The sequence below is a fragment of the Ambystoma mexicanum genome, chromosome 1q (assembly GCF_040938575.1).
Source record: "Ambystoma mexicanum isolate Mex_15411 chromosome 1q, UKY_AmexF1_1, whole genome shotgun sequence".
In the NCBI taxonomy this organism is placed as follows: Eukaryota; Metazoa; Chordata; class Amphibia; order Caudata; family Ambystomatidae; genus Ambystoma; species Ambystoma mexicanum.
Genome location: NC_090922.1, coordinates 1,472,127,754 through 1,472,154,863, shown reverse-complemented (window position 1 = coordinate 1,472,154,863; position 27,110 = coordinate 1,472,127,754). Strand labels below are relative to the sequence as shown.

At 47.6% G+C, this 27,110-nt stretch overlaps 1 protein-coding gene and 1 long non-coding RNA gene across 5 annotated transcripts in view; one reads left to right on the top strand and one right to left on the bottom strand.

The window, feature by feature from the left end:
• LOC138549874 (peroxiredoxin-2-like) overlaps nt 1–27,110 on the bottom strand; it is a 1,255,072-nt gene that overhangs the window by 789,265 nt on the left and 438,697 nt on the right. For all 3 annotated transcript variants that reach the window (XM_069642369.1, XM_069642370.1, XM_069642371.1), the window contains exon 5: nt 23,575–23,705. In XM_069642369.1, coding sequence (XP_069498470.1) covers nt 23,575–23,705 — 131 coding nt within the window. The remainder of the gene's footprint in view (nt 1–23,574; nt 23,706–27,110) is intronic.
• On the top strand, nt 13,443–14,939 carry LOC138549858 (uncharacterized). Of its 2 annotated transcripts, XR_011293633.1 has the most exons (5): nt 13,456–13,599; nt 13,696–13,760; nt 13,844–13,949; nt 14,051–14,144; nt 14,476–14,939. It is a non-coding gene; the product is annotated as an uncharacterized lncRNA (long non-coding RNA). The 2 variants fall into 2 exon arrangements; XR_011293639.1 differs by lacking the exon at nt 14,051–14,144 and having other exon boundaries at nt 13,443–13,599.

The following is a 27,110-nucleotide window of genomic DNA, read 5'->3' as shown; positions in this document are numbered from 1 at the left end:
TGTGGCTGTGTTGAAAAGACCACTCGGGGGCTCCTTCAAATATTTATACTAAATTAAAAGTAAACTATCAAAATACTAAATACGTATTATACATATTTTACTACATCCAGATTCCGGCAATCCACAAACAAAATCAGTACCTTTGTATCCCCGTCAGCAGAGGACCAATAAAATAACCCTCAATTCACCAGTTCCATAGTCGGTTACCTTAGATGCTGCATTACACGTTTTATTATTACAGCTGCACGATAAATCCTCTTCCCTCCGATGGCCACATTCCTAATAGCAGATCTTCGTGTCTTGCTTGACTACAGTTGGCGTAAAAGCGAGAATAATAATAACATTCCTCACATTGCTTCTGGTGCCGCGTTAACAGTCCACCGCAGTTGCCACTGAATCATCATCTTCTTTTTTTATTTATTGCGCAACACACGGAAGGCAGAGACCCAAGCCTTTCCCCATGTGTCATCACGCAGGCCACGTTCATACGGCCCTTTCCTCTTTTGTTTTCTTTTGTTTTCCTTCTCTGCCAAGGAAAACAATCGTCTAGAATTCTGAAGCACAGTTCAGAACGCATGGCTGAAGCATTCCACGCTTCGCTATGCTCTTCAGCAGGCATACCTACGTCATCACAACAATAAAGCATCAAGAGCATACGGAGCTCCTGTCAGCCAACCGTATTAACGGTAACAGAGCTTCAGCTGCATCTACCAGTCAAAATTGAAGCACTTTACTTTTACGCCCATACAGTATTGAAACACTGAATATTCCACTCCAAGCATAGTCTCTCCTGACATCTTCTGGGTTTTTTTCACAGTACTTTAAAGGAGGTGAAGTTTACTACAGGCTTCCTTCCTTTATCCCTGCATTAGCAACACACTGATTTCTCCTCAGCACTCCCATTAGTTTTATATGGGGCCAGCACCCTCACTCTCCAGTATGCAGGGTCAAAGATAAATGTTGCTCATTCCATAGTCTCCATAAGAATATCAAATGCTGGTTCATGCCTAGATGCCTGCTGCAAATTAACATTTGGCAGAGAGCCTTCCAGCCACATTTCAAAGTTTCACTTTTGGCAGACAACCTTCCAGCCACATTTCAAAGTCATACACAGTACCTTTCTTCCTTTATGGAAAGGGGCATTTTCAGCTCACCACCTCTCTGGCTGCCTGCAAGGGAGAATGTGTCTTCCCATCCCCAACAGGACTTATTCCACGTCGAGTTCAGGGCATCTTTTCCACATCTGGCCTCACCAGCTTCATCACATCACTGGACTGCCAACTGCCATCACTGGTCCTCTTCTAAAAGTATCCTCGTCGCCATTGTAGCATTTAGGGTTCTTAATATAAGTAGGGACCAGACTGGAGGCAGATATATATATAAAAGGAAGTTGGTTTTATTGGGTTACAGGGAGGTTATGGGAAGAGGGTAGGAGCACAAGGTATAAACATCTTCCTTCATCTCTCTCCCATCCTGTGTGTCCCAACTGTCTCCACTGGAACCTTGATGTAGTAAAGGTTCCAGTCACCAGGCAACATTCCACTGCTTGCATCTGTGCACCAATACAAGCAGCATACTACATTTAGTGAAACCATAAATGACTATTTCAGTAACATTTTGTTAATTACATATCAATGAATAAACATTGCAATCAAATTCACCCCCGAAGACATACTAAGAAACTTTCAATTTATGCAAGCAGTAGAAGAATAAATAACAAAAGATAAAAGCACAATTTATTTTAGGACACAGACACAAATACCAGCCTTTTCTCACCTTCCCCCAGAGGCTCACTGTGTCTAGAGCCCTGGTCCTCTCCAGACTGGACTACTGCAACAGTCTCTTTCTCAATCTTCCTACTTCTTCTCTACGACCGCTCAACTTATTCAGAACAGAACCGCAATGCTTATCCTTGGCCTCAAGCCCAGGTGCTGCATCTCTCTGGCACTGAAATCACTCCACTGGCGCCTCGTGGCTGCAAGGATCAAGTTCAAGTCCCTCTGCATAGTACACAAGGCTTTCTAGGGCTGGTGCTCTTAATATATACTATGCTCTCTTCCCAAATACTCTCCTTCGAAGGGATTGTGTCCTCCGACGTATTCCTTATCTTTGATAATACGTCTCCAGCTTGCTGGCCTCGGAAATTTTTTCTGTATAGGGCGCTGCGCGTCGACGTCCGCCGAGTCGATGTCCCTCGACGGCCACCGTATCAGCGTCGACGTCACCATGCCCATAAATAGCCACGCGCGGTGTCCGTTGCTCAGTTCCGTTTTTCCGCGCTTCGTGGGGCCTCGGAGCATCGTTGCTCAGTTCAGTCAGATAAACCTTCTACATCTACTCGAATATACTAACTCGTTCTCGATGGCATCTTCATCGGAACCGACAACGCCGCGATCCAGCTTCAAGAAAGGTCGAGACTGCGGTAAAAAAATGTCAATAACATAACGGATCCACACAGGATCTGCTTGTGGTGCTTGGGAGCCGAGCAGCATTGTTCGGAGTGTGAGGACTGCATGTCCCTGACGGCGAAAGCCTTGAAGGAGCGCAAGAGGAAGCTTGAGAGAGGTAAGTCAGTCAAAACCTCCTCGAAAGTTTTTTCGGTTGAGTCGAGACATTCGTCTCCTCACTGTTGAAAACATTCCCATTCTAGATCTCGAAGTAGCTCCCACCATTCGTCGAGATCAAGACACTCAAAGAAGAGACGTCGAAGATCCCCTTCCTCGTCATCTTCTGTTTCCCCAGAAAGGGTCTCCTGCCCACAAAACACAGCTCTCAGGCTGAGTGGGAGGAATTCAGGAAGAAAATGTTAAGCGTCTTTGAGAAAGCGGCCTCGACCCCCTCGAAGACAGCGGAGGGTGATACCCCGGGTGAAAAACCCAAAAAATCGAAACGCTGCGAGTCGCTGCACCCGGCGAAACATTCCACCCGAGAGCGCCACGGGCCATCGGGTAAGAAGGCACCGTCGTCGAAGCCGTAGTCGAAGATCCCTTCGACGCATGGATCGGCGCCATCGACGCTGTTCTTGAAGGTCCCTTCGACGCATGGATCAGAGCCATCGTCGATGCCGGCATCAATGCCGATAAAAGAGAAAACCACGGCTACTTCACAGCCAACGGTGATACGAAAAGCCTCCGGCACGACGTCGAGACCGTCGTCGACATCCTCGAGTAGGATCCCGATCCTCTTGAGTTCTTTGAGGCCTCTTCCAGTTTTCTCGACGCCGTTCTCGGCACCTTCGAAGCCTGTCACATCGGCGTCGACGACATCGATGTTTTCCCGCCCAATAATGACGAGTTTGGCTCCTTCTGCCTTGGAAATGGGTTTTACACCATTTCAGAGGTCAGAGTACCCTGGATTATCTTCAATTTATGAAGAAGGGGAACAATCTGACCAGGAAACCTTCGGGTTGCAGAGGACCACACTACCTGTTTCAGAGGATTTCACCTCTGAGGAAAGAAGGTTGAAAGACCTACAGGAGTCATTACCTGAAGCAAGTGGGCTGGACACTTCCCCAGAAGTGGAATTTGTTAAGCCAGACCCAGGGGAACATGCCAAAACACCCTATAGAACCCTGATGGCAAGGATTATTGAATTTATGGGTTGGTCTGCGCCTTCACCTGTTTCTCAACAGGATGACCTAACAGACATATTAGACAAAGGTCCACAGAAGGATCCTGTGGTCCCCTTCCATGCAGCCTTACAAAGAAAGATTGCATCTAATTGGGAACCTCCTGAAGTCATCCCTGCTGTCAATAAAAGATTATCAGCCAAGTATGGGGTAGCTGCAGCCGACCCTGAATACTTATCAAAACACCCGACTCCAGAGAGCCTGGTGGTCCAAGCGGCAACTTCATCAAGCAGCAGGACCGCTTACCCTACTGTCTCACAGGATGACAAGAGGTACGATTCTATGGCAAAGAATGTCTTCTCTGCTTGTAGTATGGCGTTGAAGTCCATCAACGCCACCTGTACGCTTGCCAGGTTCAGCCACAAACTGAGGGAGTGTGCTTCATCAGCGGCTGACTGCATACCCAAAGGAGAGGAAAAGGAAGCCTTCCTTAACATTATTAAAGATGGCAAAGATGCCATGTGCGAGTCACTTCAAACTGGCATCGATTCCGCTGACAGTATCAGAAGGGCCATGGCGGAAAGTACAACAATCCGCAGGCATGCGTGGTTGCGAAAGTCTGGCTTTGCTCCAGATGTACAGGCCAGACTTTTGAATATGCCCTTTGACGGCTCTTCATTATTCGGAAAAAAGGCTGATGACAATCTGGCAAAGTTGCAGACATCTAAAGCAGTGGCAAAATCGTTAGGAACTGCAATTCGCCAAACTCCTTTTCGCCCCTCAGGAACCTCTGGAAGAGGAAAGTCCTTTCGCTATTATTCCGCATTCGGGAAAGGCAGAGGACAGCCGGCTCAAAGAGCCCAAAGGAGCTCCACCCGAGGTGGACGGGCCAAAAGTACTAAAGCCGCAGCAGCAGCAGCAGGTGTCTCTTTACCCTTGGCATCTGCATCAGCCGCCCCCAAACCACTCTGAGGTCTTTCCACACAAAACACCTGTAGGGGGCAGGTTAACTCACCATCTGACGGAATGGCAGGCTATAACGTCAGATGCTTGGGCACTGGAGACAGTTGCCCAGGGTTACTGCCTACCCTTTCTACACATCCCTCAGAGTCATCCACCGGGGCAGAACTCTCTAAAAGTTCCAGTTCCGCTCCTCTTTCAGAAAATTATGGACCTGCTAGAGAAAGGTGCCATAGAACCGGTACCTGTAGCGGACAGGAACAAGGGCTGGTACTCCCCCTACTTTCTCATACCAAAGAAGGACGGAGGACTGAGACCCATCCTGGACTTACGAGAGTTGAACAAGTTCCTCAGGAAGGACAAGTTCAAGATGGTAACTCTCTCTCAGATCCTTCAGGCCCTCCAGCTCCAGGACTGGCTGGTATCGCTGGACTTTCAGGATCCTTATTTCCATGTGCCAATCCATCTCAAACACAGGAAATACCTGAGGCTCGCAATTGGCGACTCTCATTATCAATTTTGAGTTCTGCCATTTGGGCTGACCTCCGCCCGAGGTTCTTCACCAATCTAATGTCGGTAGTGGCTGCGAGTCTAAGGAGGGAAGGGATCCACGTCTACCCCTACCTGGACGATTGGCTGATCAGGGCTGTATCTTCGGAACAAGCTCAGATCCAGCTAGATTATGTCTGCCACTCCCTTCACAAACTGGGCTTCTTCCTCAATTTAAAGAAGTCACAGATGATACCATCACAGAGACTCCAGTTCATTGGAGCGGTCCTGGACACTTCCCTGGGAAAAGCCTTGCCACCAGATGTGAGGGCTCAAGATATTCTGCAGATGATCAACAAGTTTCGAAATGCCCAACGTCTCCCAGCCTTCGACTTTTTGAGGTTGCTAGGCCTCATGGCATCCTGCATCTTCCTTGTGCCAGAGGCTCGCCTGAGAATGAGATCTCTTCAGTGGGCACTGAGAACTCAGTGGTCGCAATTCTCAGGGAGAATGACAGATCTCCAGATTCCGGACAAGGTAGCCCGCGACCTTCAATGGTGAGCCTATCCAGAGAACATCTTGAAAGGAGAACTGTTTTGGCAACCATGGCCGGAGATAACAGTAGTCACAGACGCCTCACTCACGGGGTGGGGAGCCCATGCCAACGACTTGACCATCAGCGGTCGTTGGTCTCGATCAGAGTCCAAACTACACATCAACCTATTGGAGCTGAGAGCGATCAGGCTAGCGCTGAAAGCTTTCCTGCCATCAGTACAGGGGAGAAATGTCCTGATAATGACGGACAACACAGTGGCCATGCACTACCTCAACAAAAGAGGAGGCGTAGGGTCACTGCCACTGTGCAGAGAGGCAATGCAGCTCTGGTTTTGGGCAATTCAGGAAGGAATCTCTCTATCGGCAGTCCACTTAGCTGGAGAGAACGTGACAGTGGACGCTCTGAGCAGGCAGAGCACAGTCTCCCATGTCCCTCGACGGCCACCGTATCAGCGTCGACGTCACCATGCCCATAAATAGCCACGCGCGGTGTCTGTTGCTCAGTTCCGTTGTTCCGCGCTTCGTGGGGCCTCGGAGCATCGTTGCTCAGTTCAGTCAGATAAACCTTCTACATCTACTCGAATATACTAACTCGTTCTCGATGGCATCTTCATCGGAACCGACAACGCCGCGATCCAGCTTCAAGAAAGGGCGAGACTGCGGTAAAAAAATGTCAATAACATAACGGATCCACACAGGATCTGCTTGTGGTGCTTGGGAGCCGAGCAGCATTGTTCGGAGTGTGAGGACTGCATGTCCCTGACGGCGAAAGCCTTGAAGGAGCGCAAGAGGAAGCTCGAGAGAGGTAAGTCAGTCAAAACCTCCTCGAAAGTTTTTTCGGTTGAGTCGAGGCATTCGTCTCCTCACTGTTGAAAACATTCCCATTCTAGATCTCGAAGTAGCTCCCACCATTCGTCGAGATCAAGACACTCAAAGAAGAGACGTCGAAGATCCGTTCCTCGTCATCTTCTGTTTCCCCAGAAAGGGTCTCCTGCCCACAAAACACAGCTCTCAGGCTGAGTGGGAGGAATTCAGGAAGAAAATGTTAAGCGTCTTTGAGAAAGCGGCCTCGACCCCCTCGAAGACAGCGGAGGGTGATACCCCGGGTGAAAAACCCAAAAAATCGAAACGCTGCGAGTCGCTGCACCCGGCGAAACATTCCACCCGAGAGCGCCACGGGCCATCGGGTAAGAAGGCACCGTCGTCGACGCCGTAGTCGAAGATCCCTTCGACGCATGGATCGGCGCCATCGACGCTGTTGTTGAAGGTCCCTTCGACGCATGGATCAGCGCCATTGACGCCGTTGTCGAAGGGTTCTTCGACGCATCGGTCGATCGACTCGACGCCATCGTCGATGCCGGCATCAATGCCGATAAAAGAGAAAACCACGGCTACTTCACAGCCAACGGTGATACGAAGAGCCTCCGGCACGACGTCGAGACCGTCGTCGACATCCTCGAGTAGGATCCCGATCCTCTTGAGTTCTTCGAGGCCTCTTCCAGTTTTCTCGACGCCGTTCTCGGCACCTTCGAAGCCTGTCACATCGGCGTCGACGACATCGATGTTTTCCCGCCCAATAATGACGAGTATTGGCTCCTTCTGCCTTGGAAATGGGTTTTACACCATTTCAGAGGTCAGAGTACCCTGGATTATTATCTTCAATTTATGAAGAAGGGGAACAATCTGACCAGGAAACCTTCGGGTTGCAGAGGACCACACTACCTGTTTCAGAGGATTTCACCTCTGAGGAAAGAAGGTTGAAAGAACTACAGGAGTCATTACATGAAGCAAGTGGGCTGGACACTTCCCCAGAAGTGGAATTTGTTAAGCCAGACCCAGGGGAACATGCCAAAACACCCTGATGGCAAGGATTATTGAATTTATGGGTTGGTCTGCGCCTTCACCTGTTTCTCAACAGGATGACCTAACAGATATATTAGACAAAGGTCCACAGAAGGATCCTGTGGTCCCCTTCCATGCAGCCTTACAAAGAAAGATTGCATCTAATTGGGAAACTCCTGAAGTCATCCCTGCTGTCAATAAAAGATTATCAGCCAAGTATGGTGTAGCTGCAGCTGACCCTGAATACTTATCAAAACACCCGACTCCAGAGAGCCTGGTGGTCCAAGCGGCAACTTCATCAAGCAGCAGTACCGCTTACCCTACTGTCCCACAGGATGACAAGAGGTACGATTCTATGGCAAAGAATGTCTTCTCTGCTTGTAGTATGGCGTTGAAGTCCATCAACGCCACCTGTACGCTTGCCAGGTTCAGCCACACACTGAGGGAGTGTGCTTCATCAGCGGCTGACTGCATACCCAAAGGAGAGGAAAAGGAAGCCTTCCTTAACATTATTAAAGATGGCAAAGATGCCATGTGCGAGTCACTTCAAACTGGCATCGATTCCGCTGACAGTATCAGCAGGGCCATGGCGGAAAGTACAACAATCCGCAGGCATGCGTGGTTGCGAAAGTCTGGCTTTGCTCCAGATGTACAGGCCAGACTTTTGAATATCCCTTTGACGGCTCTTCATTATTCGGAAAAAAGGCTGATGACAGTCTGGCAAAGTTGCAGACATCTAAAGCAGTGGCAAAATCGTTAGGAACTGCAATTCGCCAAACTCTTTTTCGCCCCTCAGGGACCTCTGAAAGAGGAAAGTCCTTTCGCTATTATTCCGCATTCGGGAAAGGCAGAGGACAGCCGGCTCAAAGAGCCCAAAGGAGATCCACCCGAGGTGGACGGGTCAAAAGTACTAAAGCCGCAGCAGCAGCAGGTGCCTCTTTACCCTTGGCATCTGCATCAGCCGCCCCCAAACCACTCTGAGGTCTTTCCACACAAAACACCTGTAGGGGGCAGGTTAACTCACCATCTGACGGAATGGCAGGCTTTAACGTCAGATGCTTGGGCACTGGAGACAGTTGCCCAGGGTTACTGCCTACCCTCTCCGATGTCCCTCGACGGCCACCGTATCAGCGTCGACGTCACCATGCCCATAAATAGCCACGCGCGGTGTCCGTTGCTCAGTTCCGTTTTTCCGCGCTTCGTGGGGCCTCGGAGCATCGTTGCTCAGTTCAGTCAGATAAACCTTCTACATCTACTCGAATATACTAACTCGTTCTCGATGGCATCTTCATCGGAACCGACAATGCCGCGATCCAGCTTCAAGAAAGGTTGAGACTGCGGTAAAAAAATGTCAATAACATAACAGATCCACACAGGATCTGCTTGTGGTGCTTGGGAGCCGAGCAGCATTGTTCGGAGTGTGAGGACTGCATGTCCCTGACGGTGAAAGCCTTGAAGGAGCACAAGAGGAAGCTCGAGAGAGGTAAGTCAGTCAAAACCTCCTCGAAAGTTTTTTCGGTTGAGTCGAGGCATTCGTCTCCTCACTGTTGAAAACATTCCCATTCTAGATCTCGAAGTAGCTCCCACCATTCGTCGAGATCAAGAATTGAACAAGTTCCTCAGGAAGGACAAGTTCAAGATGGTAACTCTCTCTCAGATCCTTCAGGCCCTCCAGCTCCAGGACTGGCTGGTATCGCTGGACCTTCAGGATCCTTATTTCCATGTGCCAATCCATCTCAAACACAGGAAATACCTGAGGCTCGCAATTGGCGACTCTCATTATCAATTTTGAGTTCTGCCGTTTGGGCTGACCTCCGCCCGAGGTTCTTCACCAAGCTAATGTCGGTAGTGGCTGCGAGTCTAAGGAGAGAAGGGATCCACGTCTACCCCTACCTGGACGATTGGCTGATCAGGGCTGTATCTTCGGAACAAGCTCAGATCCAGCTAGATTATGTCTGCCACTCCCTTCACAAACTGGGCTTCTTCCTCAATTTAAAGAAGTCACAGATGATACCATCACAGAGACTCCAGTACATTGGAGCGGTCCTGGACACTTCCCTGGGAAAAGCCTTGCCACCAGAGGTGAGGGCTCAAGATATTCTGCAGATGATCAACAGGTTTCGAAATGCCCAAATGCCAACGTCTCCCAGCCTTCGACTTTTTGAGGTTGCTAGGCCTCATGGCATCCTGCATCTTCCTTGTGCCAGAGGCTCGCCTGAGAATGAGATCTCTTCAGTGGGCACTGAGAACTCAGTGGTCGCAATTCTCAGGGAGAATGACAGATCTCCAGATTCCGGACAAGGTAGCCCGCGACCTTCAATGGTGAGCCTATCCAGAGAACATCTTGAAAGGAGAACTGTTTTGGCAACCATGGCCGGAGATAACAGTAGTCACAGACGCCTCACTGACGGGGTGGGGAGCCCATGCCAACGACTTGACCATCAGCGGTCGTTGGTCTCCATCGGAGTCCAGACTACACATCAACCTATTGGAGCTGAGAGCGATCAGGCTAGCGCTGAAAGCTTTCCTGCCATCAGTACAGGGGAGAAATGTCCTGATAATGACGGACAACACAGTGGCCATTCACTACCTCAACAAAAGAGGAGGCGTAGGGTCACTGCCACTGTGCAGAGAGGCAATGCAGCTCTGGTTTTGGGCAATTCAGGAAGGAATCTCTCTATCGGCAGTCCACTTAGCCGGAGAGAAGAACGTGACAGTGGAGGCTCTGAGCAGGCAGAGCACAGTCTCCCACGAGTGGGAGCTAGCTCAGGAAGTCCTTCAAGAGATCTTCGCCCTTTGGAGAACCCCGCAGGTGGATCTGTTCGCCACAAGCACCAACAGGAGTGCGATCTGTTCTGTTCAAGGGAATTTCCCCCGAGAGGAGCTCTAGGAGACGCGTTCGTAGTGGACTGGGAGTTTCCACTCCTTTACGCATTTCCACCAGTCCCTGTTATTCCTCAAATGGTCAGGAGGTTGAGAAGATTCCGGAAAACCATGATCCTAATTGCCCCGGACTGGGCGAGGAGAACCTGGTACCCGGACCTTCTAGATATGTCCATCTGCCCTCCAATCCGTCTTCCACTCAAAGAGAATCTTCTCTCGCAGAAGGGAGGTCAGGTTCTCCATCCAGACATCAGAACCCTCAACCTTCACGCTTGGCTTCTGAAAGGGTGAGGTACAAGGATTGGGACCTCCCTGATGACGTCATGGAGGTGTTGCTTTCTGCCAGAAGGCCAGCAACAAAGTCTTTATACCGCTGCCGTTGGAACAAATTTTGCAGATGGTGTAGAGAAGGGAATATCAACCCTTTTTCATGTGGTACACCAACAGTGTTATCGTTTCTACTCTACTTGGCAAACTCAGGCCTTCAAGTTGGCACTGTAAAAGGCTATCTCGCAGCGCTTTCTATCTTCAAGCGCACTGCGCAGGAACCATCGTATTTCAAACTACCTCTAGTGATACAATTTCTCAAGGGATCAACCAATGTTTATCCTCCAAAACCATTCCAAGTTCCCTTATGTGACTTAAATTTAGTCTTAAACTTCCTAATGGGCACTCCATTCGAACCACTTCACTCTTGTTCGCTGAGATTTCTCACGCTTAAAAATGTACTATTGGTAGCACTAACATCTGCTAGGAGGGTGAGCGAGCTACAAGCTCTCTCCTGTAAAACCCCACATACAATTTTCCACAAGGACAAAGTTGTCCTACAGGTGAAGCCTAATTTCCTCCCAAAGGTGGTTTCTGAATTTCATATTACTCAGAAAATTACCTTACCTTCGTTCTACCCTCCTCCCCATCCGGGGAAAGAGGAAGAAAGGCTACATAGGCTGGACCCAAGGCGAGCTCTAAGCTTTTACATCAGCAGAATGGCTAGGATCAGGCAAGCAGACCAACTGTTTGTAGGATACTCAGGTCACAAGTTGGGATAACCCATAACAAAACAAACCATTTCCAGGTGGATTATTTTGGCCATTCTGGAATGTTACAAACTGGCAGGGAAAGAGCCACCCCAAAATCTTAGGGCTCATTCAACCAGGGGTATCGCAGCCTCTTCGGTCCTCCAAAGAGGGATACCGGTCAGAGACATATGTGCGGCTGCCACATGGTCGTCCGCACATACATTCACAAAATTTTACAACCTGGATTCCTCCACTAGTCAAGAGACCAGATTTGGCAAAGCTGTATTACATCCAGTCCATCCCTAAAGGGATACATTGCAATCTTACTCCCACCTCCAATTACATGCCACTGCGATGGGAGTCTATCAAAGATAAGGAATACGTCAGAGGACACAATCCCTTTGAAGAACAAGTTACTTCTTAACTTGTAACGTTCTTTCGATGGGATGTTCCTCCGACGTATTCCTTATCGCCCCTCCCATCCATCCCTGCAGTAATACTTCCCTTGTGGTTGCAGCTTACGCTCCTTCAAGGTCAATAACCAAGTCAGGCATGACTTTTCTTATGCTACAAAACGGAACTGAGCAACGGACACCGCGCATGGCTATTTATGGGCATGGTGACGTCGGCACCGATACGGTGGCCATCGAGCGACATTGACTCGGCGGACGTCGATGCGCAGCGCCCTCTACAGAAAAAATTTCTGAGGCCAGCAAGCTGGAGACATATTATCAAAGATAAGGAATACGTCGGAGGAACATCCCATCGAAAGAACGTTACAAGGTAAGAAGTAACTTATTCTTCTAGAGCCATCAGCTCGGCCACCTCCAACTATGCGGGTGAGACGTTTTTTTCCAAAGAGAGATTTGGGGGTAGATCCTTATCCTATGCAGGTGCCTCGCTCTGGAACAGCCTCCCTGTACTGGACCTCCTTAAGTTCTGGAAACCACTCAAGGCCTTCCTTTTCTCTTCCTCTTTCTCTCTCCCTCTCCCCTGCCAACCTCCTCTCTCCTTGCTTCTCTCCCTCTTTCTTTCACTTCCCCAATCTGCTCAGCTTGGTGACTGGTCGCCTGGTGCACCTCCAGAGGCCTAGTGGTCCCAGGCTCCCCCGCCAGTCCTGCACTTGCCTCCGGGCCTCTGTACTTTACTTAGTACTACTGCATCATGCTCCATGAGAGGGGCAACCACTCTGCATTTTATCCTGGTCCCTGCTGTACCTGGCCCACTTGCCCTCCTCCCCCTCCCTCGCACTTCCTGTCTCTGAGCACTTGAATGTACTAGGCCTAACAAGTCTGTCAGTCCGGAATTTTCAAGGCCTAAGAATGATGACTGTAATCCCTTCTTCCCTTCCCACCTTGAAGCGCTTTGAAGCACTTCACTTGTGTGCAAGTGCTTTGCAAATAAATAATTACAATTACTTTATCCATGATACTTGGCAGGTTCTGAGACCGTGCAATGCATGTTCTGTAGGTTGCCATTAATTTGTTTTGTCTGGATTGAAAGGCTGATGAAATTATGTTATTTGTGGGCTGTCTGCATTTGTGTCAGGCAGTAGCACTTATTTAGCCTTCACTAAAGAAGAACAAAATTTGATTTTTAACCTGGGCACTGGCAAACGGGGTCTAAACACTACAGTGGAGTGGTCCCTCTTCTTTTAGAGCACTTGAGCCCACTTAGATTAATATCATCTGTCCCCTTCACAAGAATAATAATAGTAGGTTTCTTTTTGTCCTCAGACAGGACACTGTCACCATGCAGACTTTTATTCCATGACTTGTTCCAACAAAAACTCCCCTTTGTCTGCACTATTGCACCCCTAAGATGTTGTTCGCTCACACTGTTGAGCGTTCCAAGTTCCATTTAGCGCAAAAGAATGCCATCTCGCAGGGTCCAACAACATCAGACACGAGTGTGTCTCATTGCCTATACAATGTCACTATGACACTGACATAAATATTCACTCTTACCCCTACATAGGTTGTCAGTATGCATGCTTTCTACGCTGCCGGCTAGTGTCCTAGTCTCTTGACACTATACTCGTGCTTTCACTTTAAGCATTCAAATGCCTTAGGCCACAACGTCATCGCGCCTTTTGTATAAATATTCAGCCTTGGTCCGTACTCAGCTGCTCACGTCAATACGCACGTCTGACCAGCTGATTGTTACGGCTCCAAGGATCCGGACAACCACGCCCCGAAGACGGTTCCCTGCTTTTTTCCAAACAGCAAGAACGAAGCGTTTGCGAGTTCGCTCATCTAACGCTGCGACAATATTGATTATAAGGTAAACAGTAGTCCCCTTTTTTTCTAGGAATCCAACACGCCAGAATTTTTGTTATATCCTAAATTAGCACTGACATCTGTGCCTTTTATCTTTAAGTAGGCACTGTGCGTTTTTTTTGGATCGACGTGAAAGGGCCATTTGTAACATCTTACAATCCAGAGGTAACAATTTCCGCCTCTTTGTATACAATTAGCAAGCAGTTTGTATTCACAACGTTTTAATAGCAGTTTCTCATACATTTTAGATTCGCACAAACGCCAATCCTCCTAAAATGGCATTTCTGGATTAACTATCACTTAAAGATACCTCATGTGGCCACACCATACAAGCATTCAGCCTATTGAATACAGGTGAGCCTTGCCTCCTCCATGAAAACTCTAATGCAAGCACATGTATGCAACATCTTGTGCTAAGTACATATTTCTCTGTTTTATGTGTTCTATATTGACAGACCTCTATTGATTCTTGTGTCAACTAAGAGATTTAGCTTGTGCTGAAATCTCGTGAAGCTAACTACAATTTTTCTGCTTTTAATCCATACATAGGTGAGTTCCGCCACCATAAATATTTAAATATGTCTTCACAGACATAGGTTGACTACAACAGGTTTTAGCAACCCATTAGTTGAAAGGTTGAAACAACAGGCCTCCTTACACATTGCCTGATAATTTAATACCGCATGCTTTTGGTTCTTTTCCCTTGGCCGCAGTCATTGATGATAAAAATGATGTGTACTGTCAGTGGGGTTTCTGCCTCTATTACACTGTTAGTGTTCTAATTTAATAATTTTTCTCAACCACTTTAACAAATTGTGTTGTTATTAGTTTATCTTTTACTAGATTCATATCAATATGTTTGTTTGTTTTTATTCTATAGTGGGCTTCATGTTCAAAAAAAGTACGGCGATTAAGAAGTACTCAGCACTATCAAAATTGTTACACTGTTTTTTTTTCCTCTTGTCCTGAAGACGGCTACATTTGCATCAACAGACAACGTTCTTGTGCTTTGCCTGATTTTTTCTGATGCCACTAGCCGAAACATATGTCGACTCTCACAAACCAAACCTAAGACATCTGATAGGTTTTTCTTTTATGCGATAGAGCTGGCTTAATTATTTGATGCTCTACCTCTAAGTGTTGGATGTTGTACATTGAGTGCTCACACAACATCTCTTGTTCTTCACGTACTAACCCCACTTAACCTCTTGTTCTTTTTAAATCATTTAGCCTTGAGAATGAAAAAATGATTTTGGATGTAGTTATATTATATAACGTGTTCTCTTTCTAACGGAATTTTTTAGATTGATTTTAGCTTGACAAATAAAAATTATTTTTGTCATAGTGGTTGTTCTTTTTTCTTTAATATAGTTTGATAAATGTTTTTTGGGTGAAATCTGATGTTATCACTTGTATTTTCAACCCCCCCCTTATTACCATAATCCTAAACAAGTGTTCTATGGGTTAATTTCCCCTAACGATAGGCACATCATCCACCTGACTGGGGTTCCAAGGTCATAGGGTCACCACCTCCTCCTGTTGCTCTTCTTTTTGCTATCTAGCCTTGGGCCACGGCTACAGCATACTGGTGCTCACACACACTCTCACACACACACTCTCTCACACACACACTCTCTCACACACACTCTCTCACACACACTCTCACACACACACTCTCTCACACACACACACACACACACACTCTCACACACACACACACTCTCACACACACACACACTCACACACACACTCTCACACTCTGATGCACGGGGAAACCATGGGTGAGTGAGTCACAGTGCCCCTGCGCTCTTCCATGAACTTAGTGAGCATTTGGAGGGGAATGAGCGTGACTGATCTGCTGGACCTGCTGCTGATATTTTGGAGCAAAAGTGAGTTGGGCGGCATGCAGGAAGGAAGTGTGGTACAAACTGGGACTTAGCTCAGGTTCTTAGGTGGGGCCTGTAGCAGTCTGCATTTGCAGCTTGCATGCTCTGTGTCTGCTGAATGCTGCAGAGAGTGGCCCTCGCAGCTGCTGCTCCAACTACATCTGGTAGACTAGCAGAAACCTGGCTTCACGAGGCATCTGGCCAAGCTATCTCCCTCACCCTCCCCCAGGGATACTCTATCCTTCTACAGGACTGACAGCTTTCAAAAGGTGGAGGTGTAGCCCTTATATCCAAGGATGCACTCTCCATTAGGAGGTGATATCACCCTTGGGAAGGTAACGCCGACCTCCTCTCAGCCAAAATGTCCCTGTCCCCCAATTGTACTTGAAATATACACATCATATACAGGCCTCCAGGCACAGCCCCCGACTTCCAAGGGCATCTCCTCCATATTCTAGGCAACAACCTAAAAAGCTCCACAAAAAAAATCCATCTTATTCGGAGACCTCAATCTAGGTCTCAATGACCCAAAGGACAAAGTGGCCTTAGCCCTAGCCAAGGAACCCAAAGACATAGGGTTCTCACGAAAAGTCACAGGCCCGACTCATTGTAAAGGCTGCACCCTCGACTGGCGGGCAGACCTGAACTGCTCATCCAACGTCTTGTCCAACACGGTCTACCTGTGGACTGATCACAATTGCATCCAATTCACTGTTCCCACCGAACCCACCACTAAAGTACTCTCCTATGCTTCTCCAGCCATGGTCAGACACTTTAAAAAATGTACTAAGGATAACCTTCTTCCCTTCCTGGATGTCCCGGAACTTAAACCCCCTTTCACAAGTGTCCCCAGCTCACTCGCTGACATCTACTCTCACACTCTCACTAGAGACATTGGCACCATAGTCCCGATCAAAGCCAAAAAGGAGAAAAAATACATGCACACTAATTCTTGGTTCACAGAACACTTACTAGCCCTTCGCACCAGCAAACGCCTTGCTCTAACCAACTGGCAGTCCAAGCCCAGTGAATCCACTTTGGAAGAAGTCAAAAGGCTATCAACACAATATAAAAAAGCTATATTCAAAGCGAAGTCTAACTCCTTCAACCAACGGATCATCAATGCTAACTCCAAATCTAAGGAAATGTTCTCCATCTTTAAAGACCTCATCTCCCCTTCCACTAGCCCCAATGAGATAATTAAAGACGAAGCTTGGTGTTCCAGCATGCAAGCAGCCCTGCTAAACAAACAAACTTCTCCAAGATAAAATATAATCTCAAAGTAAAGCACTCCCCAAGCCTGACCGTCATGCTATGCCCAACACCACCCCCCATAAGCCCTCCACCCCTCTCTTCTCCTTCAGAGACGTCTCAGAACCGGAAGTCATAAATCTCCTCCAACATCTCAAACCATCCTTGTGTAAAGGAGACATCTGCCCACCTAACATTATCAAAGACTGCGCTGACTCCCTTGCTCCACTCATCATGGCATTCATCAATGCCTCTTTTACCACAGGTACGGTCCCATCCAACCTAAAAGAAGCATGGGTTCGACCTTTTCTAAAAAGAAAACTCCCTGCATCCTACTTCCCCGATTAACTATCACCAATGTCCCTTTGCTCCTCAAGATCCTAGATAAAGCAGCCCACAATCAGATCCAACACTTCCTAGAATCAAACGCCATCCTAGGTAAAAGGCAATCAGGTTTCCGCAAAGGCCATGGCACCGAAACTGCCCTCCTGGACCTTAAAAACCAAATAACTGAGATAATGGACACAGGCAAATCAGCCCTCCTATTGCTCTAGGACCTCTCGGCCGCATTTGATCTCGTTGATCACAAGATTTTTACCTCCCATCTCATCAATGCAGCTTCTCTAAACAGGCCTCCTCTTGGATAACCTCATTCTTAGAAGGCAGAGCCATGAAGGTTTTATCGGATCAGGCAAACGCAGCTCCCGCCACCCTCCACTGCGGAGATCCCCAGGGCTCCTGCACAGCGCCTACTCTCTACAACCTGTTTACAAAGCCACTCTTCGCCAAGCTGGACTCCCTCGGCATAGCTTACACCAACTATGCCGACGATACGCAAGTGCTCCTCCCTCTCACCGGATCATACGACCAAGGCTCAGCAGCCCTCCTCCAAATATGCACCACCATCCAAGCCTGGGTGGCAGCCAATGGACTCAAAGGAGACAAAATGGAGATCATCCTCATAGGCCCAAAAGAAATTCTGTCCAAACTCAACCAAAAATACTGCAACTTCACCATCGGCAATACCATTACCCGTCTCTTCCTCTGTGAATAACCTTGGGGTCTTCCTAGATTCCACTCTGTAAATGACACGACAAGTTAGTGCCATTGTCTCCACCTCCGCCCACACCAGTAAACTAATAAATGCCATTAAACCATTCGGATCCAACCAAAACTGCCTCTCCATCGCTCGAGCCACCATTGGAGCTAAACTAGATTATTGCAATGCTCTCCTAGCAGGCACTTCGGGCAAAAATCTAAATAGGTTTCAAATAGTCCAAAACAACGCGCTCAGAGAAGCTCTCATTATCCCCAAAAGAGACCACATCACGCAGGCTAGACGGGCCACCCACTGGCTCCCTGTGAAGGAGAGAATCACCTTCAAGACCTTCACCTTAATGCATAAATGCTTAAGCCTCTCCACCCGCCCTACCTAACGGAAACGATCATCAGAGATACCTACTAGCGTCCTAAGACAAGTCGCTACGCCAACCAATTGTGCATCCCGCCCATCAAAAGAGCCAAAGTAGGAGGGATCGGTTTTCCATACTTAGCTCCCAAACCTTGGAACACCTTACCCAACGCACTCAGAGCTGAGACCTCCCTCACAGCATTCCGCAAAGGCCTCAAAACCAAACTCTTTAACTAACATACCCCCCTCCTGCATGCATCTGCACCTCCATGTAACCATGTATGTATATCCTGCCTCACTATCATGTAACTACATTTTTCCCTGTAACCAGCAACAGTTTTTTGTCTGTAAGAGCGCCACGATGCCTCAGGGCTACTGCGCGCTTTATAAATGTTAATAAATATGCAATTAAGTTCCATCACTACATTAGTGTTCACATGCTTTTCCTGTAAGATGCAGATTTTTCATGCTGGCTTTGTTATTTTCTGGAAAATAATTCTGCTTCTTATAAGCTTTGTGAACTAACTCTGAAACACCTACGGTTTCTTATGACTGTTTTTTTGGAGGGTTTCTTATGAGTGTTCTTCTTGGAGAGCATTTCATGCTACAGACATTGGTAATGCCATTCAAGCGAAAAGATCTCTGCCGGTTAATGTCCCAATTCTGTGGTTCCTTGTAACCAGGTATCTTTGTTTATGCTCCTGAAAATGAGGGTCCAGGCTTTGCAACCAAAAGTGCAAGTTCAAGTAGAAAGAAGGGCTTGGAAGCCTTTCAGCAGAGCCTACATGGTGCGAAACCCCGTTCCATAACCAATACAATAACCACAGCAGAAGCAACAGCATTGGGTTATATTTCTATGCGGCTGTAGAGAAATGGGCAGAAAAACTGGCCGAGTATCTTCATCCTGGCCATGTGGCCCCGAACACACATTTCTCAGAGTCTTTATAGTGTTTTACACATGGAGATGCATACGTTAGATAGCAAGACCCATTTAGTGGGATAGATTTGAATAATACACTTCTCAACGGAACATCCTATGCCAGAAGAATTCTGCTCAGCCTACTACGTGACACAATCACTCCACCATAGATAACGAGCCTTGGTCTGATGACCACCAACCATGTGACGCCTTTTCCGGTTCTAAGGTAGGAAGGCCTCGCCCTCATGTGTGATGCATCACTTGTCACTGGGCTCAGTCTACTACGTGACACAATCACTCCACCATGGATAACGAGACCCGGTCTGATGACCACCAACCATGTGACGCCTTTTCCGGTTCTAAGGTAGGAAGGCCTCGCCCTAATGTGTGATGCATCACTTGTCACTGGGCTCAGTCTACTACGTGACACAATCACTCCACCATAGATAACGAGCCTTGGTCTGATGACCACCAACCATGTGACGCCTTTTCCGGTTCTAAGGTAGGAAGGCCTCGCCCTCATGTGTGATGCGTCACTTGTCACTGGGCTCAGCCTACTACGTGACACAATCACTCCACCATAGATAACGAGCCTTGGTCTGATGACCACCAACCATGTGAAGCCTTTTCCGGTTCTAAGGTAGGAAGGCCTCGCCCTCCTGTGTGATGCGTCACTTGTCACTGGACTCAGTCTACTACATGACACAATCACTCCACCATGGATAACGAGCCCCTTGTTTGATGACCACCAACCATGTGACGCCTTTTCCGGTTCTAAGGTAGGAAGGCCTCGCCCTAATGTGTGATGCATCACTTGTCACTGGGCTCAGTCTACTACGTGACACAATCACTCCACCATAGATAACGAGCCTTGGTCTGATGACCACCAACCATGTGACGCCTTTTCCGGTTCTAAGGTAGGAAGGCCTCGCCCACATGTGTGATGCATCACTTGTCACTGGGCTCAGTCTACTACATGACACAATCACTCCACCATAGATAACGAGACCCGGTCTGATGACCACCAACCATGTGACGCCTTTTCCGGTTCTAAGGTAGGAAGGCCTCGCCCTCCTGTGTGATGCGTCACTTGTCACTGGGCTCAGTCTACTACATGACACAATCACTCCACCATGGATAACGAGCCCCGGTCTGATGACCACAAACCATGTGACGCCTTTTCCGGTTCTAAGGTAGGAAGGCCTCGCCCTCATGTGTGATGCGTCACCTGTCACTGGGCTCAGCCTACTACGTGACACAATCACTCCACCATAGATAACGAGCCTTGGTCTGATGACCACCAACCATGTGACGCCTTTTCCGGTTCTAAGGTAGGAAGGCCTCGCCCTCATGTGTGATGCATCACTTGTCACTGGGCTCAGTCTACTACATGACACAATCACTCCACCATAGATAACGAGACCCGGTCTGATGACCACCAACCATGTGACGCCTTTTCCGGTTCTAAGGTAGGAAGGCCTCGCCCTCCTGTGTGATGCGTCACTTGTCACTGGGCTCAGTCTACTACATGACACAATCACTCCACCATGGATAACGAGCCCCGGTCTGATGACCACAAACCATGTGACGCCTTTTCCGGTTCTAAGGTAGGAAGGCCTCGCCCTCATGTGTGATGCGTCACCTGTCACTGGGCTCAGCCTACTACGTGACACAATCACTCCACCATAGATAACGAGCCTTGGTCTGATGACCACCAACCATTTGACGCCTTTTCCGGTTCTAAGGTAGGAAGGCCTCGCCCTCATGTGTGATGCATCACTTGTCACTGGGCTCAGTCTACTACATGACACAATCACTCCACCATAGATAACGAGACCCGGTCTGATGACCACCAACCATGTGACGCCTTTTCCGGTTCTAAGGTAGGAAGGCCTCGCCCTCCTGTGTGATGCGTCACTTGTCACTGGGCTCAGTCTACTACATGACACAATCATTCCACCATGGATAACGAGCCCCGGTCTGATGACCACAAACCATGTGACGCCTTTTCCGGTTCTAAGGTAGGAAGGCCTCGCCCTCATGTGTGATGCGTCACCTGTCACTGGGCTCAGCCTACTACGTGACACAATCACTCCACCATAGATAACGAGCCTTGGTCTGATGACCACCAACCATGTGACGCCTTTTCCGGTTCTAAGGTAGGAAGGCCTCGCCCTCATGTGTGATGCGTCACTTGTCACTGGGCTCAGCCTACTACGTGACACAATCACTCCACCATAGATAACGAGCCTTGGTCTGATGACCACCAACCATGTGACGCCTTTTTCAGTTCTAAGGTAGGAAGGCCTCGCCCTCATGTGTGATGCGTCACTTGTCACTGGGCTCAGTCTACTACGTGACATAATCACTCCACCATAGATAACGAGCCTTGGTCTGATGACCACTGTTACAGAGTAGCCCTCCCAAGTGTGTTGCCCCTTTAAGGGGATGTGTCCCTCCCATGTGCATTGACCTTTTAAGATGGGCCATGACTGAGTCATGTCCCAAGCTAATAAAAGGAAGCCCTGCAGGCACGTGTAACTGAACAGCAGCAGACTCCGAAACTGAATGATCTGAGTGAGTCTCTCTCATTGGCCTGCAGGCCCACCCTGTGTAAGCAGGGCCTGCAGGCCAGGTTGTCACGGGGCCCTTGCCAAGAAGGCATCCAGGGTCCGCCCTTGCCAAGAAGGCATCCAGGGTCCGCATGTACTGGTGGCTCTCAACCTGCCAACCCTAGAGGCACAGGCCTCATAGGTGCAGGTGTCCCATAGCACCTCAGGGGGGGCTGGTGCGATGTCCATGCCTAGCCCACACCCATCAGTCCTCCGAGGCACTGGGCCTCCGTGGTACTGGTGTCCCAGAATACCACTGGGGGGCTGGTGCAGTGTCCATGACCAGTCCCCCCCCGAAAAACAACCACCCATGTGACGTCTTTCCCGGTTCTAAGGCCTGGCCCTCATGTGTGATGCGTCACTTGTCACTGGGCTCAGCCTACTACGTGACACAATTTCTCCACCATAGATAACGAGCCCCGGTCTGATGACCACCACCCATGTGACGCTTTTTCCGGTTCTAAGCCCTCGCCCTCATGTGCGATGTGTCACTTGTCACTGGGCGTGCCCATGGCCCAAGGAGAGACTAACATCACAGCTGCACAGGTTTCTCAGTTCTCTAGATCCCTGCCAACAAATCCTTGGTTTCTAAAAGTTCTACCATGTTATATTGCTCTTCATGGCTTTTCATTAAAAAAATGAACATTTAATAAGAACATGGGCTTTTAACGTCAAAGTCTTTTATATTATAGCAATGCCTGCCATTTGGCTTGAGTAATGAAGCATACCTTGATAATACCCAAGAAGTGGCCGTAGTCATCGTGAATATCTTGGGAATAATTGGCAAATGATGTGAGCATGTGGGCATTTGATCCCGATGTCTGACACATGCCTATACATCAGTCAAGCCTATCAATACATTGTCGCGCCTAGAAACACCTGTGTAGAGGCGCGTTATAAATGACTTATCATATCAAATCAGCTCGGTCAATGCTGTACGGGTCTCGGCTAGGGCACACCAGCTATTTTGCTGTTCAAGAAATCAGTCAAGAGGTGACCATTAAATGCCAACCTAAACCTATACATTAAACAAAGAAAGTAGGTATTTGTACGTTTTATAAATCTCAATATTGTAGATTTTCGAATATCATTGCACTGGATATAAGTGGCAATATCATCATTACTCAACTCAATGTCACTCATTGTATTGACCTTGAAAGATGAAAGGCTGACCAGAGCTTGCCCCACAAATTGAACCAATTACCTTCAAGCTACACCTAAATGCATGTTGGGGACATGCTAAACAGCTGAGTTGTATCATTGACTTACATGGCAGTGCCTCATACTTTCATTTGGTTTAAGATGCAAAAATAGAGGCTTTAACTTCACCCCTCTGTTCCCCTCTAAGGCCCAGACGCTACATCTTTTTTTCTGCATACTCAGAATGCACACTTGATAAAACTTGCTGAACACATTCACTGCTGAAAAGTGGTGTTCTCAAGAAGATGGTATTACTCAGGGGACTCGCCAAATGACTCACATCCTGGTCTGTGTTGTGGGTTTCAGTTTATCTAACTCGGGGACTGAGGCAAGGGGTGACCAGCCAATCTTCATCCTGTGTAGCATGTGGGCGGTGGAGCTAATGAAAATGTCGGCTTCAAGTACGTGGCGACACCACACTTGTATATTTATTGGGAGGGCTAGCTACGAATCATTTCATATGCACATGTGGGCTTACAGCGGTTCCTCCACTATGTGCAGACATCTCTACCGGATCAGGCACAAAGGGCTGGACAGGCAAATCGCAGTGCTTGTCAAGGCTGATATAGCCCTCCAGTAGTCTAAAAGAGAACAATGAAAGGAATCGACCCCCATTTCTAAGGGAACATTCCCACCATGCAAGACTTTATGTAACAGCATCTGCAAACAACAGCCTGTGAGACTTAATGGAAATCGTTACCTTTGAAACATGAGTCGACCGTTTGGAAAGCCTGGACTAGTCGTAATGTTTCTTGCACAGAGCGCTTGACGGGGAGGTCATTGATTGTGATCTGGCGCAGTATTCCTTTCTTGTCGATTATAAACAAACCCCTACAACAGTGAAGAGAAGAAGGGGTTAAACAGTGTTCCATAGTACAGTTGTTCACTGGGTACACAAGGACCTGGTTAGAGTCTATGGATAAGGGACTCATCTGCGATTGCCAGAAGAACTAGGGAAGTAATGAGTGTTAGTTGAGATGGATAGACATACAAATCTAGGCTGTGATAAAATCCAATACTGGCCAAAACGACTTCACAGGAGAGCAAAGGCTTCTATGTGAAATGCCAGAACCTGTACCACAATTCGGCTTACTTGTGGCCTTGTTCTCAAGGACCAGGTAGAAAGAGAATTGCTTCACCGTCTGGTCTTCTATATTTGATAGAATGAGCTCAGGGGAAGCTATACTCTACAGAGATGTTAGGCAGCAGTGCAGTAGTCCATAGAACAACAGTACGCTAAGTAACAAAATAAAAGGAATCTCCAAACACAGTTCTGTAGAAATATGTACAAAAATAACTATCAAAAACATTTAAATGTCACCACTGTGAGATGTTGACACAATTAAACTGGGCTAGATATGAATGGAATGTACACTCAGTTTACTGTCGGAGAAATAAAATGCAGGCAAAAATGAATACACAGGAAAACCACACATTGTTACTCTTCCTCTGTCATTGATAAGGCATCGGAAGGGGCCACTCAGTCATTACTATCTACTATCTTAGTCTATTAACCAGGTTCACAAGCTTTAAGCAGGATTCTTAGCACTAACTACATCCCCTCCTCTTTCCTCCATACTTCTGAGAGGCTGTCCCAAGGGGACAGGAACATACCAACACAGAAAGGATACTTTTCTGTAAAACTTAGAGCATGCAAGGGTGTGCTGGCATAGGGTGTGCCAGCCCATTCTGACACCACCTACCAGCCTTGGCAGTCAGTCATTTTTACAGCTCAGTGGGACTGGGCACCTTAGCTCCAGGAGCAGCAAAGTCTGTTTTGCTAAAACTAGCTTATTGTTTAAAAGACTTTCAGAGCAGGAAAACAGCACTGAGATGAAGCTATTTGCTTCCATTGCTACCATTCTAAGCAATCATGATGAACTAAGTCAGAACTTTCAAGAGGGCTGGCTGAGTTTCAAGGGAGGTGGTTCTGACTAACCCATTGCACCACAGAAAAAGGCTGGCACTCTTACATTTCATATAGGCACAACTTGTCATGGGCAGTCTTAGTTCAGAGTAATTAAAAAGGCTTGCAGGAGGGAGGACTCACTCGGGCTCCTGGGCTGGGGCTCTTTTCCATCACTCTCTGGCTTCTGGTTGCTGGCTGGCAGACATCTCAGAAGAATTTGCTGGCCTTGTGAGAAGTGTGCAGGCAAGTGTTGACAGAGCATCCCGTTTGCTTTTTACAAGCTAAGAAGGGAGAATCCGGCAGCTAGACGGGGGGCGCTGACAGTTTGGGACACACACACTCACTTAAAGATTGTTTTTGGTAAGTTCAATAATTGAGGAGCAAGCTTATGTGTGAAGACTTAGTATTGGATAGTGTGGGGTGGAGAATACAGTTATAAACTTGTCAGATCTTCATTTATTTTTAGTTGCTGTACAGTGAAATCTTAGACATGCATAGCTGCGTTTATATATTTTTTTTTATTCATGCGACAAAATTCAAATGTAATAGAAGTTTAGTTTCTGCCAAGATTTGTTAGAAGCTCAAGGACAGTTTCCACAAGCCATGGCTATTTACCAAAATACACTGTCTTGAAACTCAAACAAATTGCATTTAGAAATGTTTATTTTTCATTCCTGGTTAACTGTTGTAAGGGCCATGTGAACATTTTGCATAGTATATCAAGTCTGATAACGAATAACAATCGAAAGTTGAATCTTCTCAGAATTCGTATTAGATGTCTTGATCTGTGATGGAACACGGGACACTGGGGATAACCAATGGTGAGCCAGTATTACCGCCTGTGGTAATTCACTTTTCCACATGTGATAAGATAGCAACCAAACTGGTCATTGTACACTTGGTTTCAGAAAGGCTATGTCTGCGTGGGAATGTTCATATTTCATTTACATGGTAAATGTATTCTGAGATGCAAGCCAAAAGGGCATAGTGTGGTATTGTAAATAAAATACTGCAAGGGTATAAGGTCATCATTGAGATTGTACTAAGTCCAGTATTTACTTACCGTTAGTGATCCCGGTATAACAACAATTATCAGGCAGGACTCTAAAGTTAGGCTCACCACTATACCACAAAATACCAAAAATGCCACTAACCAAAAATACTGCCAAAACTACAGATAGCCATTTGTTCCTTGTGCTTCTTGTACCAGAAGCTTCCCAGTGGCTGACACTTACCATGAGGGCCTCAGGTGTCTTGGGTCAGGACCTGGGACATTTACATTTCACGTAATGCGCTAGGATTCTGTGTTCTTCATTGCTCTTCATTGTAGAAACAGCTGCTAGAAGGCCCTGTTTAGCGTTTCTCCTTCATATCGTGTCTGTGATTTCATGGAGACTTGACATAGCAAATATTCCCACTCTGCTAAAGTAAGTCATGTCTTTTCAGTGGCACTATGCCGCAGCGACTCCTTTCCAGTTTTGTCTCGGTCCGTAGGAGTACAACAGATCCCCTAGACACACCGGGGCTTGCCCAGAGGCCATCAACGCTTTTACCAGTGCGTGCAATGAAGGTCCACTGATGGTCCAGCTGGGCCTTCTACTGGACTCCAGTCTAAGGGGAAGGAACAACTGGCGACATTGTCTTTGACGGTACAGAGAGCACATCTCCCTTGTCCCCCCCAAGTTTCCTTTAATCCCCGATTGGGGATTTCACCAAGGTTTGGTCGAGACCTGTTGCCTTTGCCTCCACAGAGGCAAAGAAATGCCTTGAAGCTCTATCAGATCATAAAAAAACAACCAAACAAAATGGTGTCTATGGAACGGGATGTTTGATCAAAACCTTCTTCATAGAGAGGGTGCAATACCACATATGGGCTCTTGTGATGGGTTTATCCCCAGGCAAGCTGGCTACTAGATCCACTTTCAGAGCGCTAGAGTCCCTGGTCCCCGTACCTCCAATGGTGCCTCGTGGCCTATTCTGCATCCTGATCGGGCACGCGACAGACTGCCCCGCTTTATACCCAACTTGTTTCTCTGAATAATTGAGCTCATGGCAGTGGAGTAACTTTGCTGAAAATGTTGGGGGGGACATGACATCTGAAGAAAAGGTGCCCCAGCCAAATGAATGGGGACAAAATGGTGTGCCATGAAAGTTGGGGGGGACAAACACCCCATTCCCCCCCTAAAATTACGCCCATGACTCATGGACCCAACTGAACCTCATTCAATTCAGACACTTGCACATAGACATCATCAATGGTGTCCACCTCACACCACTCAGATGAACACCAGCCACAAACTGTACGGGAGAAGCTTTTTGGAACTGTA